Source organism: Epargyreus clarus, unplaced genomic scaffold (assembly GCF_041222505.1).
Source record: "Epargyreus clarus isolate Ecla_fem2 unplaced genomic scaffold, WU_Ecla_fem_2.2 ptg000026l, whole genome shotgun sequence".
NCBI lineage: Eukaryota > Metazoa > Arthropoda > Insecta > Lepidoptera > Hesperiidae > Epargyreus > Epargyreus clarus.
In genome coordinates, this window is record NW_027332233.1 from 1,534,972 (window position 1) to 1,549,567 (window position 14,596).

At 33.9% G+C, this 14,596-nt stretch overlaps 1 protein-coding gene across 3 annotated transcripts in view; it reads right to left on the reverse strand.

Moving 5' to 3' along the window:
- Window positions 1-7,867: 7,867 nt before the first annotated feature.
- Window positions 7,868-14,596, reverse strand: part of if (integrin subunit alpha inflated) — a 112,760-nt gene continuing 106,031 nt past the window's right edge. For 2 of the 3 annotated variants that reach the window (XM_073088183.1, XM_073088181.1), the window contains 5 exons: window positions 14,079-14,446; window positions 13,898-13,989; window positions 13,496-13,642; window positions 12,603-12,833; window positions 7,868-11,338 (listed from right to left, as the gene is read on the reverse strand). In XM_073088183.1, the coding sequence (XP_072944284.1) occupies window positions 11,261-11,338; window positions 12,603-12,833; window positions 13,496-13,642; window positions 13,898-13,989; window positions 14,079-14,446 (916 nt within the window). In that variant the 3' untranslated portion in view covers window positions 7,868-11,260. Of the gene's footprint in view, window positions 11,484-12,602; window positions 12,834-13,495; window positions 13,643-13,897; window positions 13,990-14,078; window positions 14,447-14,596 lie in introns of all 3 variants that reach the window. The other variant, XM_073088182.1, reaches the window with a different exon arrangement.

The following is a 14,596-nucleotide window of genomic DNA, read 5'->3' on the forward strand; positions in this document are numbered from 1 at the left end:
ATAACGTATGTATAACCCATGCTCAAAAATTCTGTAGACCGGTGTTATAGTTGATATATTTATTTATCAAATTTTTTGATGACAACGGTGTCCCTGCTGTCCTCAGTACTTTAAAGTTAACAGTCTGTTTATAGGTAGGGTATAGATAGGCAGAGTACCTTAGAGGAGTCTGAAAAGTAGTAGTAACAAACGTAAGGTGTGTTCAGAGGTTGTATTTATGTGAGGAATTCCAACTTAGAAGTCAAGTGAGGTCCTCAGGAGACCGACAATGGCCACTTACTATCAAGAAGGCATCACGGTTGATTGCAAATTCTCTCAATATTATTAAATAATCTTGATAAATTTTAATCCAGTTTCAAGGGTGGCGACGGATCTATATACAACCTCGGATAAGTGTTTTCTAATTTGATTTTATTCCTCTTTCGGTCACATCTAAAATATTTAACTTGTAGTCATATTATGTCGTAGCGCTACACTATGACATAATATGAGTACAATGTAGAGCAAGTTTGCTGAGGCGTTGTATGAAAGATCGCTTGAAACTTAGACGTGTTATTAACCGCAGAGCTTCTGCTTAGTCGAGGCGATTGACAGCTTATGAGCTGAGTATATAATGGGTACCGTAATTTCAGAATATGTTTTGACAACCGAAAACATAGCGTCTACAAAAAAAGCAGGAACTTTTCTTTCGACTTATTTAAAAATTGTCAGTAAGCATGAAGTCCATCTAATACTAAGTCATCGATTAGTAAAGATTACTCACTCCTAAGAAAAAAATGTAACCTTTTGTCAATTGTCATTGTCATCTTCATTTTCTTCATATTTCTCAAACACAAAAATATTTAAAAAATGTACTTTTTAGTTTATTTACGAATGAAACGATATTTCTCCGCACTATTTCGTGTCTTAACTGCGCATGTTGGCATTGTTCCGCGTAAATTACTCCATCTTCCTTCAATTACAAGGCGGTGAGATATTTATACTTATCTATGTTCTAAGTAGGCAATGCATAGTCACACATATTACAACTAACTACTATTACTACTAACTACTAAAAATTACTTAAGAGTTCTAAAGGTTACGTAAAGTTAATTATTAGTTAATTTTTAGTTGTTAATTAAAAAACACGATGTTGTTTTACTAATAAAACAATTATATACTTATATTTTAATATACGTTTACTTTCAAAGAAATAGATCTGGAAATCAACCCCATTTTTTCAGAGTGGAAGACTGGAAGACAGAAATTCATTATAGATTACCTGAGTAATTATTTAAACCAACTTATAAGTAACTTTATCGCGATATATCCAACCAACAAATATAGAAATCGGCAAAGATGGCGCTAGTTGATAATTTGCGGAATAATCTCCGTCTACCCGCGAGCACAATAAAGAATATTGACACAATAACTAGCGCCAGTCCCGCACCAGACCTGAATATTAGATGACCGCGCCCGCACGCGTGCCGCTCCACAGTCGTTCACGTCACGGTACTGTTTTATCTTTGTGTAGATAAATGTGAAAAGACAAAAGAATAACGGAGTTATGATAGGGGTAATATTGCCGCTGAAATATTTATTGTAGTATACAGTTCTGTGTGCGTTCGGCTGGAATTGCTGGTAGACTAAATTTTGACAATGCACTTCGAGCTTCTTAATAGAAAGGTCTTCTTACTTAAAAAGTACACATTGGTTTTAAATTAGCAAAGGAGTCTACTTGTTGGTAAGTGTTTATTTCGTTCAACCTCTTGCCTGTAATAGTTCCTAAAGCCCTAAAATCAAAACGCAGCAGTTAAGCCTATTTCTGCCTTATAACAGTAGTGTTAAGCGCTGTTGTGTTCTGGTTTGAAGGGTGTGGTAAGGAGACATACTTTTCCCAGGCGTTCCAGCTTAGTCCTCAGGAGTAGCGACGTATCTGTGGCCGACCTCAGGTAGGAATATCTAATCCTATCTGGGGTTGATTACAGATGTCCATGGGCGGCAGTAGCCACTTACCATCAAGTGGACTGCACGCTCGTCTGCTACTCCTATATTATATAAAAAAGTTAAGTTGACGGTATTATATAATGTATACAATGTAGGTGCCGTCAAAAGCGAACCACGAAGGCTACCTTTAAATAATGTCTGAATTTTTGTAAGTTTGTATGCTTTTCTTTGTGTATGTTCAATTTGTTTTTCTTTATTGGTTCACTAAACTGGACATAACACATTACAACAAATATAAGTATATGCTAACTTACAAAAACTGACTTTTTAGTAGTAAGTCCTTCTACAAGTGAACACTAATGATCATGGCATCCACAAATATGGCAGAAAATCTTAGTAAACTCATGGATTAACAGAATCGCGTCGTGTTACAATGGACACAAAGAAATTCCGGGCACAACACAAGGGGAATCCCAAACGAGCTCTTAATAATACCCTTATATGATATCGCCAGAGTATTTCGGTAAATGGTTTGCTTGCTTACTTCAGATTTACTTCCTCCTGAACGAAAATGGGCTTTACGTCGACGCAGTAAAAGTTATTTTAACGACAATTTCTGGTGATATTCGACTAGTAATGGAGGGAATTGAATTTTGGAGTATATCTTGTCGTAACATAACGATGTTAAAACGAGTTTGTTGCGTGAAAATTGCTTTTCGTACTGTACTTCAGTTACTATACTTCAGAGAAGCGATATTATAATAAATAGTCGTCGCTCCCTGGAAGCTAAATTAACATAGCGTCTCGGTGCCCTGTTTTTTATTTATTGTTTGATCACGGATGCATTATTGCTTCTATGAATTAAGTTGTGACTTGGATAGTAGATATCCATGTCTTATCCACACCATTTAACCTAGAAAAAATCGTTCACATCTCTAAAAATATTGTTACGGATATAAGAGAAATAATCGCATGAGATTTGAAATTTCTGAACATTTAAAATTAGTTGGCGTAAACAAACACCAGTTCATTTTTGTCAATAATAATTCACTCCTTGCGTTGTAGGTAAAATATTATTAATATTATATATTTTACTTAGTACGTTTCAACGTTATGTAGCAATAAGATAATGGAATCATTATTTTTATAGTTTTGTATTACCAGGAACTATCAAATTTACATAACACTAAAAATCAACCTTTATCTGAGGTGTTCGTAATTTTCCTTAATAATTGTTGAGCAGTAAAATACATAATTACTCATTTAGACATAGGACAAGACATTGATATAAGGAGGCAAAGGTTATAGAGATTAAATTGTTTACTTGTTGATAGTATTAAATTTACTTACTGCACATCTTAACTTCGAAACAGTCGTGATTACTATCAAGATGAATATTCTAAAAACAATCTCAATTATTTTATATTTATTCATTGCTAATGGTGAGTGTGGTCTAGTGGATACCGTTTTGGGAACAGTGAAAAATACGGCCAATGCATTGAGAGCAGATGTACATAACTTCGTGGCTTATGGAAATGATATGGTGTTCGGTGATGGGGGACATAAACATGTGGTTCCTGGCGAGGGTCAAGCACCAGAAGAGCCAAAAACAGAAGGATTAATAACCAATATGTTTATTAAGGCGCAAAACGCCCTTAGCGCAGTACATCAAAAGGTCCGCAATTTTATGGTTAAAGATGACGGTGCTCCTCACAAGGGTATTATTAGTAAAATATGTGATCCCATAAACAAAAAATTAAAAGGTGTTCAAGAATATTTTCAGTCAACGTCAGATGATCCTAACAAATTGCTGGACAAACCAATTCCAAACGTCTACGGAGAGTTTGTGGGAGAAGATACAAAAGTAATAAGAGATAAAATAATACAAATGTTATATCGTAATAATACAAACGTATTGAGTAAGCTGAACATAAGTGAGGTGGATATTCATAATCTATTGAATGATGTGAAGAGTACCGTGAAGAATGATTTAGTGCTGCCAACTACCGATAAAGAAAAGGATATAGCTTATGATATTGATGTACGATCGCTGGGTGATAATGTTTAAGCAAAATTAAATAAAAAAATCCACTATTTTACGCCGTGCAATATTTAATAAGAATTATAATAGGATTGTATGGGAAAACAAGCTGAACATTTTTTTTCTTAATATTCTGCATTTACTGTTTATGTGTGTCAAATAAAATTATTTTACATTATGAAAACCGTTTTATTATCAGATTATATGTATATTAATTTGAGCTGGGCCCCGTGTTCATACTTGCGTTAAAAATGGCACATGAATCTGAACGAAATTTATGGTTTCAATAATTTTATCCAAATAACATATTTTTTAAAGAAAACTATAAAAATAAATTTTATTTCATTTGTTTAGAACCCAATTTTATATTATAAAATAAAAGTAATTCCTTAACATTACTTACTCCTTATAACATCAGTGGACTACCAATTAAAGTCCCGTCAAAATCGGTCTAGCTGTTTCGAAAGATTGACAGACAGACAAAAAATTTAATACTTAAGCCGTTCTTTGTTATAAGTACTTTAATGTGCATTTTGTAAAAAAAATGTTTTGATATTCATAATTCATAATTCTTTATTTGCATAGAATAAGGTTAACAAAGGTCTTATAGTTACAAATGTCTCTCATTCATATTACTTACAACAACTATAATTTTACTCACTTGTATAGGTAAATGCAACATTCAGTTACTCGTAAGTGTAGGTAAGCGCTCTTCTTTGTTATTTTCATATTACTTTTTTATGTTTTACAAGTCGAAATCTAATATGTTTTGTCTTTACAATTAAGTAAACATCCAAAGAAATCTTAGATTTATAAGGCGAAAAACCCGCACTTACCACGCTTTTCTACTGTTATTGTAAGTACTTATACAACGCTTCTCATTACTGCCTATCTTATTTTCTGAGAAGATTTCAGTATCTAGTATCATATGAGTTGATGATTATCCTAATGATAAACTTAAGCGTTAAAAGGTGGCAAAAGTCCACGTGATCCTATTTTGTCGACACCACTGCTACGCGTACCGTAATCTAGGTTACTACTAGATTACTAAGGAAAAGTGATAGGAGTTTTCTAATAATGAGCTTAACATGTTCTTGGTAGAGCATTTTTGATAACTCTTTACTATAATAAATATGACAGGACTTTTCTAATAATGAACCCTATGTGATCTTGGTAGAACTTTCAAATCAAATCAAATCATTTTTTTTCTTCAAAATAGTTTCTTTACAGTTTTTGAAAGTCAATACAACTACCACCACTTCACAAGGTGTTTCGTTATGGAAAAGAAGCTTTGATAACTTTTTACTATTATGAATCACCGAATTCGTACCAATTGCCGATTTATGATTTATTCCTTATTCGTGTCTCTGATGGCACCGTTTGTGTCAACTTTATGTTTATTTCTGTGCCATTGTTTTTAGCAACCGTGTCATTTCGCGACATCGCCTCTCGAGACTGCTTCAGTTTTACTTCACCATTCTCACTCATAATTCCTTTATATAGGAGACAAAATTGTATAACAGTATACCTGTGTTGTACTTTGATATAAAATGTATAATAAGATTTATAAGGCGCAACTTTTGGTATTTTATGTCGTGACGTCTGTTATTGTTCACGAAGGGATGATATTTCAAATCTGATAATCCTGTGTTATTTATTTTGTCTTTAGAAAAAATAACGTTCGTTACTTTAAATTCATAAGTTTAGCGAACATAATTATTTAATTTTATCTAAAATCTAAATCATTAAATATAATTTAATATAATTGAACAACATACATAAGGATATAACGAGTTAATGTTGTTTACGCTAGATTAAATTTAATTATCTTGCTCAGGTACTACAAACTAATTATGTAATAGTCATACAGTATATTAATTCATGTTTTTAGTATAATAATTGTTTTTATGTCATCAATGTATCTTTACCTTTTTCAATAGGAGAATTTTTGTTATCTTCTATTAGAAACGTCTCATTATCTTTAATACATATTATAAACTTACGAATATTGACTATTTACTTTTTTTTTAATAAACTGTTAATTACAGAAAAATATTTAATCTCGAAAATTCAAGTATTTTCTATATACACACACATATACACATTTAGAACTCTACCATTTGTATACGCATAAATATGCGACTAAAATTGGCTTAGGTACTTAGTTAGTTCCAAGGACAACAACAGCTTCAGTTATCTTAGCAATATCCGTAAAGTAATAAACTACAGCTCAACTGATTCCATTTCCGTAACCCCGCGCGGTCACTCAGACAGACGTTGAGACGGCGACGGGAGATTTACGAGTCTTTGTTTGTGTACAGTCAGCAAGTCAAGTTTCTCTGTATCCATGAAATCCATAGTTTAGCTCGTTTCGAGATTTTTCTACTCAGGTACGTGACTGATGTGGATGGACGAAAAATTTTCATTTTTAGTGGCTGTACCAAAATAGTGTTTATTATACTTTAAATGTGGGTATATTTACTTATAACTTATTATATTTAAAGAGGTCATAATATTGAGGGTTGTTTTGTTTTCTGGTTTGATTTGGTAAGGGAAAATCCTTAAGTGAAATTTCTAACTTAATTCTCAGGGATAACAACGCACCTGGGGCCCACTTGGGAAACTCCAATACTGTTTGTGTTTAATTATACACATCCTTTGTCAGTAGATACTTACTATGATATTGGTAAAACATCGTTTGTTACTTCAATTTAATGCAAAACAAACCTATTTATACGGGGACGGTACTTTAAGAGTTAATTTAATCGGGCGTAACGGGCATCGCCAGTTTATCTGCCTAGCCAATTTAAACGGGGAACGGACCCGCAAACATCACAGAATCGTAATTGAACAATGCCCTAGTCTATTCTTTAGAAAGCGAGGGTAATGGCTAGAATGATTACTGTCATACTTAGGATTTGACGAAATCCTTAATTTTTACAATGTAGGTATGTTTTTACCACGCTTATATTAGTTTGACCTGTACGTATGTATGTATGTATATATGTAACGGAATATTTGAACACGATTTTCACCCACTTTGAACGGTTCGATACATTTTGAATACTTATCAAGAACCGATGACAATACATGATTTTAATAATTTTGTCCAATTCTTCTCATCAGGATCGTCAGGATTAACGATTTTCCTTGTACGATTTTAGCGTGGTTTTTAGTTTTTAAACTATAATTATTTATTTATATATATATTAATTGTATTATATGTAGGAATTATTACTATTTTGCATTTATTATAATAATAGGATGATATGCCCCAACCACTATTTATTACAAAAATACACGTCTACATACGAGTAAATATCATTAATTTTAATTACGTACATTAAGAATTACGTCCATGTGTTATTGATGATATGGAAACATTAAGTAGATACATAAACAACCACATCTAGTATGTAAATCCAAATTCATAATTTTGATGCCTTGTGTATTAAGCATGGGCCTATGGAGCAAAGCACTGAACATTGCCAATTTTAATTTCATTTAGGGAAAAACATCAGCAAAAAAATAGTTCTCTAGAGAATTCATTATATGTTATATGTATTGTGTGCTGTCGAATTTCAGCTGTTATAATTTAGTCCTACGTAAGTCTAAAACTTGTTGGTATATTTTTATTTCGTCTATGTTCGATTCCGGATACACCATCGCATGACTGCCTTACAACAGCAGTGTTAATAGTTGCAGTGTTCCGATTGGACGTAAGGCGTTCCATCTTAGTCTTCAGGAGTCAACACGTCTGTGGCCGACCTCAGGTAAGACGCTTATTTTATCAAACTTCGTGGTACTTTTGTAATACATAAAAGCTTCATTAGTTAACAAGTAGAAGTGTAAAGGCACAATCCTCAAACGTGGTTGATATGAGAAATAAAACGCATCATATAAATAAAAAACAAAAATTTAATTACAAATTTTATATTTTTTGGTAAATGCATGTTACCCAGACAGACAACCAAAACGATTACAATATGTATTACATTCAGTATTATATGGCATCCAGATTTAGTCCTTTCATAAACTTATAAGTAGAAGCGGAATTCTTATTAATATAATTACGTAAAATAAATAATTATTAAAATAAAAAAGTAACAATGGCGTTGCTAGCGCTACTTAATAATTTTTGTTACCATTTTTTCACAGAATTTACTATATTATGGATGAATATTCTACTTGTACTACTAGTATACTACAATACTAGTATTAATTTTGTACTTTACCTTGCCAAAAATTTCTATTTTGTCACTAAACTAGCCGAGATCGCATTTTGTACAGATAACCGAATTTTATAATCGATCACTTACAAAATATTTAAGTACTTTTTGCGCGGCCACTTTTAAGACATTTTGTGGTTGTACTTTTACTCGTTATAAAATATTTACAAGATGTATAATTGTATATGTACTGTATACGTGAAAAGGAATATAATCTTTCAGAACAACAATTGAAATTCCCATACGTTTACAACAATAAAATTAATATAACTGACTTGTTCTGTGAAAAAATGCTACATCTCAGAATAAAATAAAACGATACTCTAAAAATATTTACATTAATATTTAATTAGTAACTGGCAGTTTTCAGAAGGCACATACGTGAGGCTCTATTTTGATTTTCATGTAAAATTTTCTAAAAGCGTACAACTACTCTAAAAGGGTGATACAAACTTTGATTCATTGTTTTAATATTTATATTCTATATATAGGTTTTCAAGAAATAGCATACAATAATAGTGTTAGATTGTATAACAAGCGATATTGAAAGACTGTATAATAGTTACTTCTAATTGTACAATGTAAAATAATTGTATATGAATACATTTTTAGTGTGAATCAAAGTTTATAAACACTGTAAAAGTTGCCTAATTAAACCATGCCAATAAAGAAACCAATAGGGTTACCGCTTTTATCATTTTTAGCAAAAATACTGTTAAAACGATGTACAATTTGCTAATGATCGAATTGACAACCTCAAATGTTTTATACATCCCAAAACCAGTTCAATTTCTGCTCAAACTGATGATTTTTATACTTTGTATAGTAAGTATTATAAATTATACACGTGGATATTATTTGTATAATTCGATTGTGTGAATAAAAATTCATAACTATATTAGTTTTCTATAAAATATAATAGTTTCCTATAACGTTTTATATAGTCTTAAAGCAGCAGCTATTTATAAGTCGTTTCCTTATTGGCATGATTTTTCGTTTCGTGTAAACATTTAAAAAGATTTCCTACTTTAATAATATGTGTTTAAGGCACTAAATTATGTACAACGGCTAGTCCCTTGATATGACTTATCTTACAATAACAAACAAATGTGCGTACAAACTTCATTTTATTGTGATTAATTGCTTATTTATATTATGTTCACTAAATTTACTATACCCCGCCCACTATATTTAATTTACGTTCAAACAAATTGTAAAAATCGATTACTGTGTCGATTATATTTTATCGATATTATTTTATCGTTATTTACATTCGTAGGAAGGTTAGAAGAAATTTTATTAAAAACGTTTATAGTCTTCGAAAGACGAAATTAATAGTACTTAGTAATTTTCGTAATATCGATAGAATCTGTTATTTGGTCAGGCTAGAAATAACTTTTTTTAATAATTATTATGACTATAACATTTAGTCTTTCAAAAAAAAACGAAACATAAATGACAGGGGTATAATGATCGAATAGAAAAAATATAGTGGACGGAGCATGTTAAAATAATTCCTATCAAACAATCGATATAAATATTTATCGCTACTTTGAAAAATTGCTATTTTTGATACAACTGCGCAAATTGACATGACCCTACGATAGAAATGCCTTCTAAAATAGAGATTTATAAGATTCATTAGTACGCGCTTCGCACCTTTATTAGTTCCATCCTTACATCCGAATTATACATTGATGTTATCCTTCGTTTAGTAATGATACCTAATTATTATTAACATAGATCACATTTCCCAACACTCACCCACACTATCACACGTCGACATTGTCGCTACATTTTTTTTATTTTTTCACTATGGCTTTCGACGTGTTTTTTATTTATTTCTTTACCGTGACTAGTAATGTATAATGTATAATATATATTTTTTTCAAGATCTTTTTTGTCTTAAAACATTTTTAAGCAAAAACGTTCAAGACTTTAAATAATATTTGTAAGTCGAAATCTCATGAGGTTTTTCGTAATATATTATGTATGTCGAGACAGATATATACAGATGGTGAAAGCACTTTAACACAAAAGTGAAATATTAAGTACCCTATGAAAATTTTCAACAAAATCATAGAGTACTATTATATTGTAACAAAGGACGATCGTGAGAGTATAATCGAAATGATACATATGTATATATGATACAAATACTGTACGAAATTAAATAAAGTTATTTACGCCGATCGTCCTCTGTACAAATAACAAAATGACAGCCGCCATTTTGTAAGCTGCGTCGGCCGCCATCTTGTTGACGAACACCTCACCAACATAAACAGAACATCGCAACGAAACGTCACCACCCTGAGTGATTTAGGACACCACTTGAAACGGATGACCGAAAATAGCACCAACACCACATATTCTCCATAGTTCACCATTACACATAATGGTGCAATCAAAGAATTTATTATATACGTCTTGATTTAACATGATCAAACAAATGACAAAATTGACTTTATTTTTAATTGATTTACTTAATTAGTTTGACTTATTTAAAAAGTTAATTGATTAGACGTATACAATATCTTTGAGAGTAAAAGACAGACCAGAACAGCAACACAAACATGAAAATGAAGATGATATTACCTTCTGACATTTTAGGCCTGGGACTCTTGTTTATTGAGTCCCATCGGGATCTAGAATATGGATAATGATCAACTCCCTACTATAAGGCCTCCCAATAGCCGTAATCCATGAGAATTGTTTACTAACAAAAATCAATGTGACACAGATACCAGTGAAGTGACAACACAAATGAGACGTAAAGACCACATGTTCACATGTCACCAGACACAATGTTCAACAATACCGAAGCCAAAGAACGGACTCAGAACTTGAGGACAACGACCCCCGAACGTCAGTACCTATCGCTGGAGGAGTCGCGGCTGGTGACGTCACTGGCGGCGTCGGTGGAGGCGCTGGTGTCGCTGTCGCTGACGTCAGAGGCGGCGCCGGTGTCGCTGGCGGCGGTGTCGGCGGTGCCGGTGTTGCCGGTGTCGGCGGTGTCGCCGGTGTCGGCGGTGTCGCTGGCGAGCCCCAGCGCGGTGGTCGGATATCAGAGATGCTCGTCGCGACCGTTCAGCGGTTGCCGCTCGGCGTGGTCGGACGGCCGGTTGCGCTTGAAGAATCCGCACTGGAATTATGTTAGTAGTTTTATACATTTAAATTTTGCTTTGAGGCCGAATGGTGCTACTTTTACGGTTAACGTTTGGGTTAGGGTTAGGTTGGTGAGTTCAGCCGGCGGTCCGGGAGGGGCGGTTGCGCTTGAAGAACCCACACTGGAAGAAATTAACAAATAAATTAATTTAATAAGCGTCCCCGCAGTACCTGTTCGGGATTAGAATATCAATACATATTATAAACATGATACAATAAAATAGACATTACACATACATAAACATAAAAATATTTACTAGTGCAGTTAACTTTTGATGTAGGATTTTGTGTATTCTATTTTGTTTTAAACTGTCACCAAAGATATTACATATGTCTAGATTTTCTAGTCAAACTGCCAAATTTTCATGATAGTTGGGTTTAAATAATGAGGCTGTGGCGAGAAGATATATCACCTCTTCATCAAATATGCCTTTTGTTTCCAATAATTTATCTATAGATATACGTAATATCCTTGACCGCCACCAACCATACCGATATGTTTAACATTCCCATTATCGGTAAGACATTAAAATTCGTTATCTACGAATTTCAGATTGAACATGCATGTTTAGGATGCACTTATTCAGTACCACAAGCAACCTTCATTTCCTTATTGCCTTCACCATGAATTTAATAAAATATTAAATTGGATTTCTTTAAATCATTATTTCATTTTATTGTTGTTGCTTACATTTTTGTTAAATATATTTTTGGGCATAAATATAGTTTTATCTTGTAAAATATTTTTTTATTATAAATTAGTTCATTAATTCTTCTTGTTAAAATGTTGGCATAGTATTTTGTCAAAATTTCTTACTTGTCTCTGGTTTTAGGTATTTGATGTTGAAGTAATGTCGTTGAGTCATCAGTCCAATGTAGAATATGATGATTACTTACCTCATAAAGTTTTAACTGTTTATAAAATTTATGACATCATCTCTGTCATATTTTTGTCTTTCAGTATAGCTTGTATTCTGGTTGGAATTGTCCAAATCCGTAGCTATTTAAATAAGACTACTATTTCATTTAAACTTAATAAATGTTTATATGTATTTTTGAGTACATTGTACGCTGTGCTTTGAAATTACAAGACATATTTTTCCAACTCCACTTCCTCCACGGAGCTGATAAATCTCCACTATCAATGATGACGATGACATCATAAAGAAGAAAGACGAAAAGAGCATCTGAAAAGAGAGAGAAGACGAAGAAGGAGCACTCCAATAGAGGCAATCGCTCACCTTGTAGAGCGCGAAGATGAGCAGCAGCAGCAGCAGCGCGCCCACGACGGCGGCGAGGATGATGACCCACAGCGGCACGGAGCCGCTGTCCAGCGCCGCCAGCTGCGGCGTCAGCTGCGTGTGCGCCTCCGCCGCCTGCCAGCCGCGCGCGTGCGGCCGACCCACGATAGGCAGCCGGGACACGCGCGTCGCCGCCAGCGTGGACAGCCGCACGGTGCGCTCTTGCGAGATCTGGGAAGGTTACGCTTCGATATGATGTGGAAATTATACGTCGGTTTTTTCATTGGAAGTATATACGATTGACACGTTGATATGTATGTGATGTTATACGTCGGTATATACATGAGGTTATACGTCGGTACACAAGGTGAATTTTTCAAATAGACTTTTAGGGCTAAATCTGAAACTATAAGGATGAGTGAAAAATGCTGAAAGGAGTTACGAGGCCGATTTTGATAAAAACTTAAACTACATCATTACTATCATTACTCTCATCATCCCTAGCCGGGAATCGAACGAGTTCATTTCGAAAAAGAAATACAACAGTATACGTGATATTACTAGTTTAGATGGTTTGACTTCCTCCCTCTATCCTTAACATCGGCGAGAAAAGAAAAGATCTCCTAACAAGAAGATCTTTTTATTTATCGCCAACAAATTTCAGATATTATGTAATCTGGGACTCCCTTTAGAATGGAAGAATAAAAAATCGCTAACCTCGACTCTACATACAATTTTGTTGTATTATATGTAAGCATTTTAGAAAACTTATTACTTATTTTTCATTTCACAAAAATAACTGACAAATGCCCTTAACTTTATAAAAATGTACCTAAAATGTCTGACGACGGAAAAGCTGTAAATCTAAAACACCATACAATTTATTCTGTTACCTCGTTTAATACAGAAGCGTTTATCCTCGACCGTAACGCCAGCCACACCTCCTGGCCCTTCAGCAGCCGCCCAGTCCTACACCTCACCACCTCGCACTTATATTTCTCTTCACATTTTTCCAACATGTTCTTGAGTTCAGGATCCACCTAGAATATAAAGAAATCTACATTAAAAATGGTTCACTTCATGATTTCTCTCAATATTTAAAATTTGCAGGCGAACACTTATTTTTACTGTGAGTTTTCAATTCAAATTATAAAGTGCACGACTGCCCATCTTCAATGATAATCGTTTAGATCTATCGTTTTTGATTTTTGTGATCCAAGATTCACGACTAATATAGGGATATCGATATTTTGATCTGTAAATTTGCAATTTGATTATAAATCACATGCACATACCTCATCTTGACGGCGTCTTCTAGTGCTTTCTCGCCTTTGTTCTGATGATGAGCTATAGCTGCCTCCAGACTGGGAACTATACGATGAACCACCTGCAAAACATCATTGAAAATAATTATAAGTGGGCACTGAAAAATGGTCAAACTGAAAAAATCATTAAAATTTATGTTTCCAAATTTACCTGATCGGGATGAGTAAGAGTACCCGCCACCTCTAGTCTCATACGCTCCACCGCTGCTGCCCTGAACGCTTCCACCCTGGAAACTACCTCCTTGGACCGACCCAGCGTTTCCATGACTATTGGTGACGTCAGCTATTCCATATTTAAACTGTCCATTATTGTTCTGAGCAGCGTAAACTCCGAAACCTTCAAGTTTATCTTCCTCCTCGTCTCCAACTACGGTTATACTCGGAGATCCTCTGAATGTGTTGGAGCCGGCGTTCATGAGATCCTTGTTGACTGTTTCAGTTGTGGACCATGTACCGTGTACGAAGCCTTGACCAGCACCCTGACTGTTTGTATTGATACCACCTCGGTTGTTCAGGTAACTGAAAATTTAACCAAAGTCCTGACTGAAAATTTAACTATTTTTAATACGTATAATAATCAATACTAATATTATAAAGAGGAAAGATTTCATCGTTTGATTGTTTTTATGCTTTTTTCCAACGAATAGGCTCCGAAACTACTAGTATTAT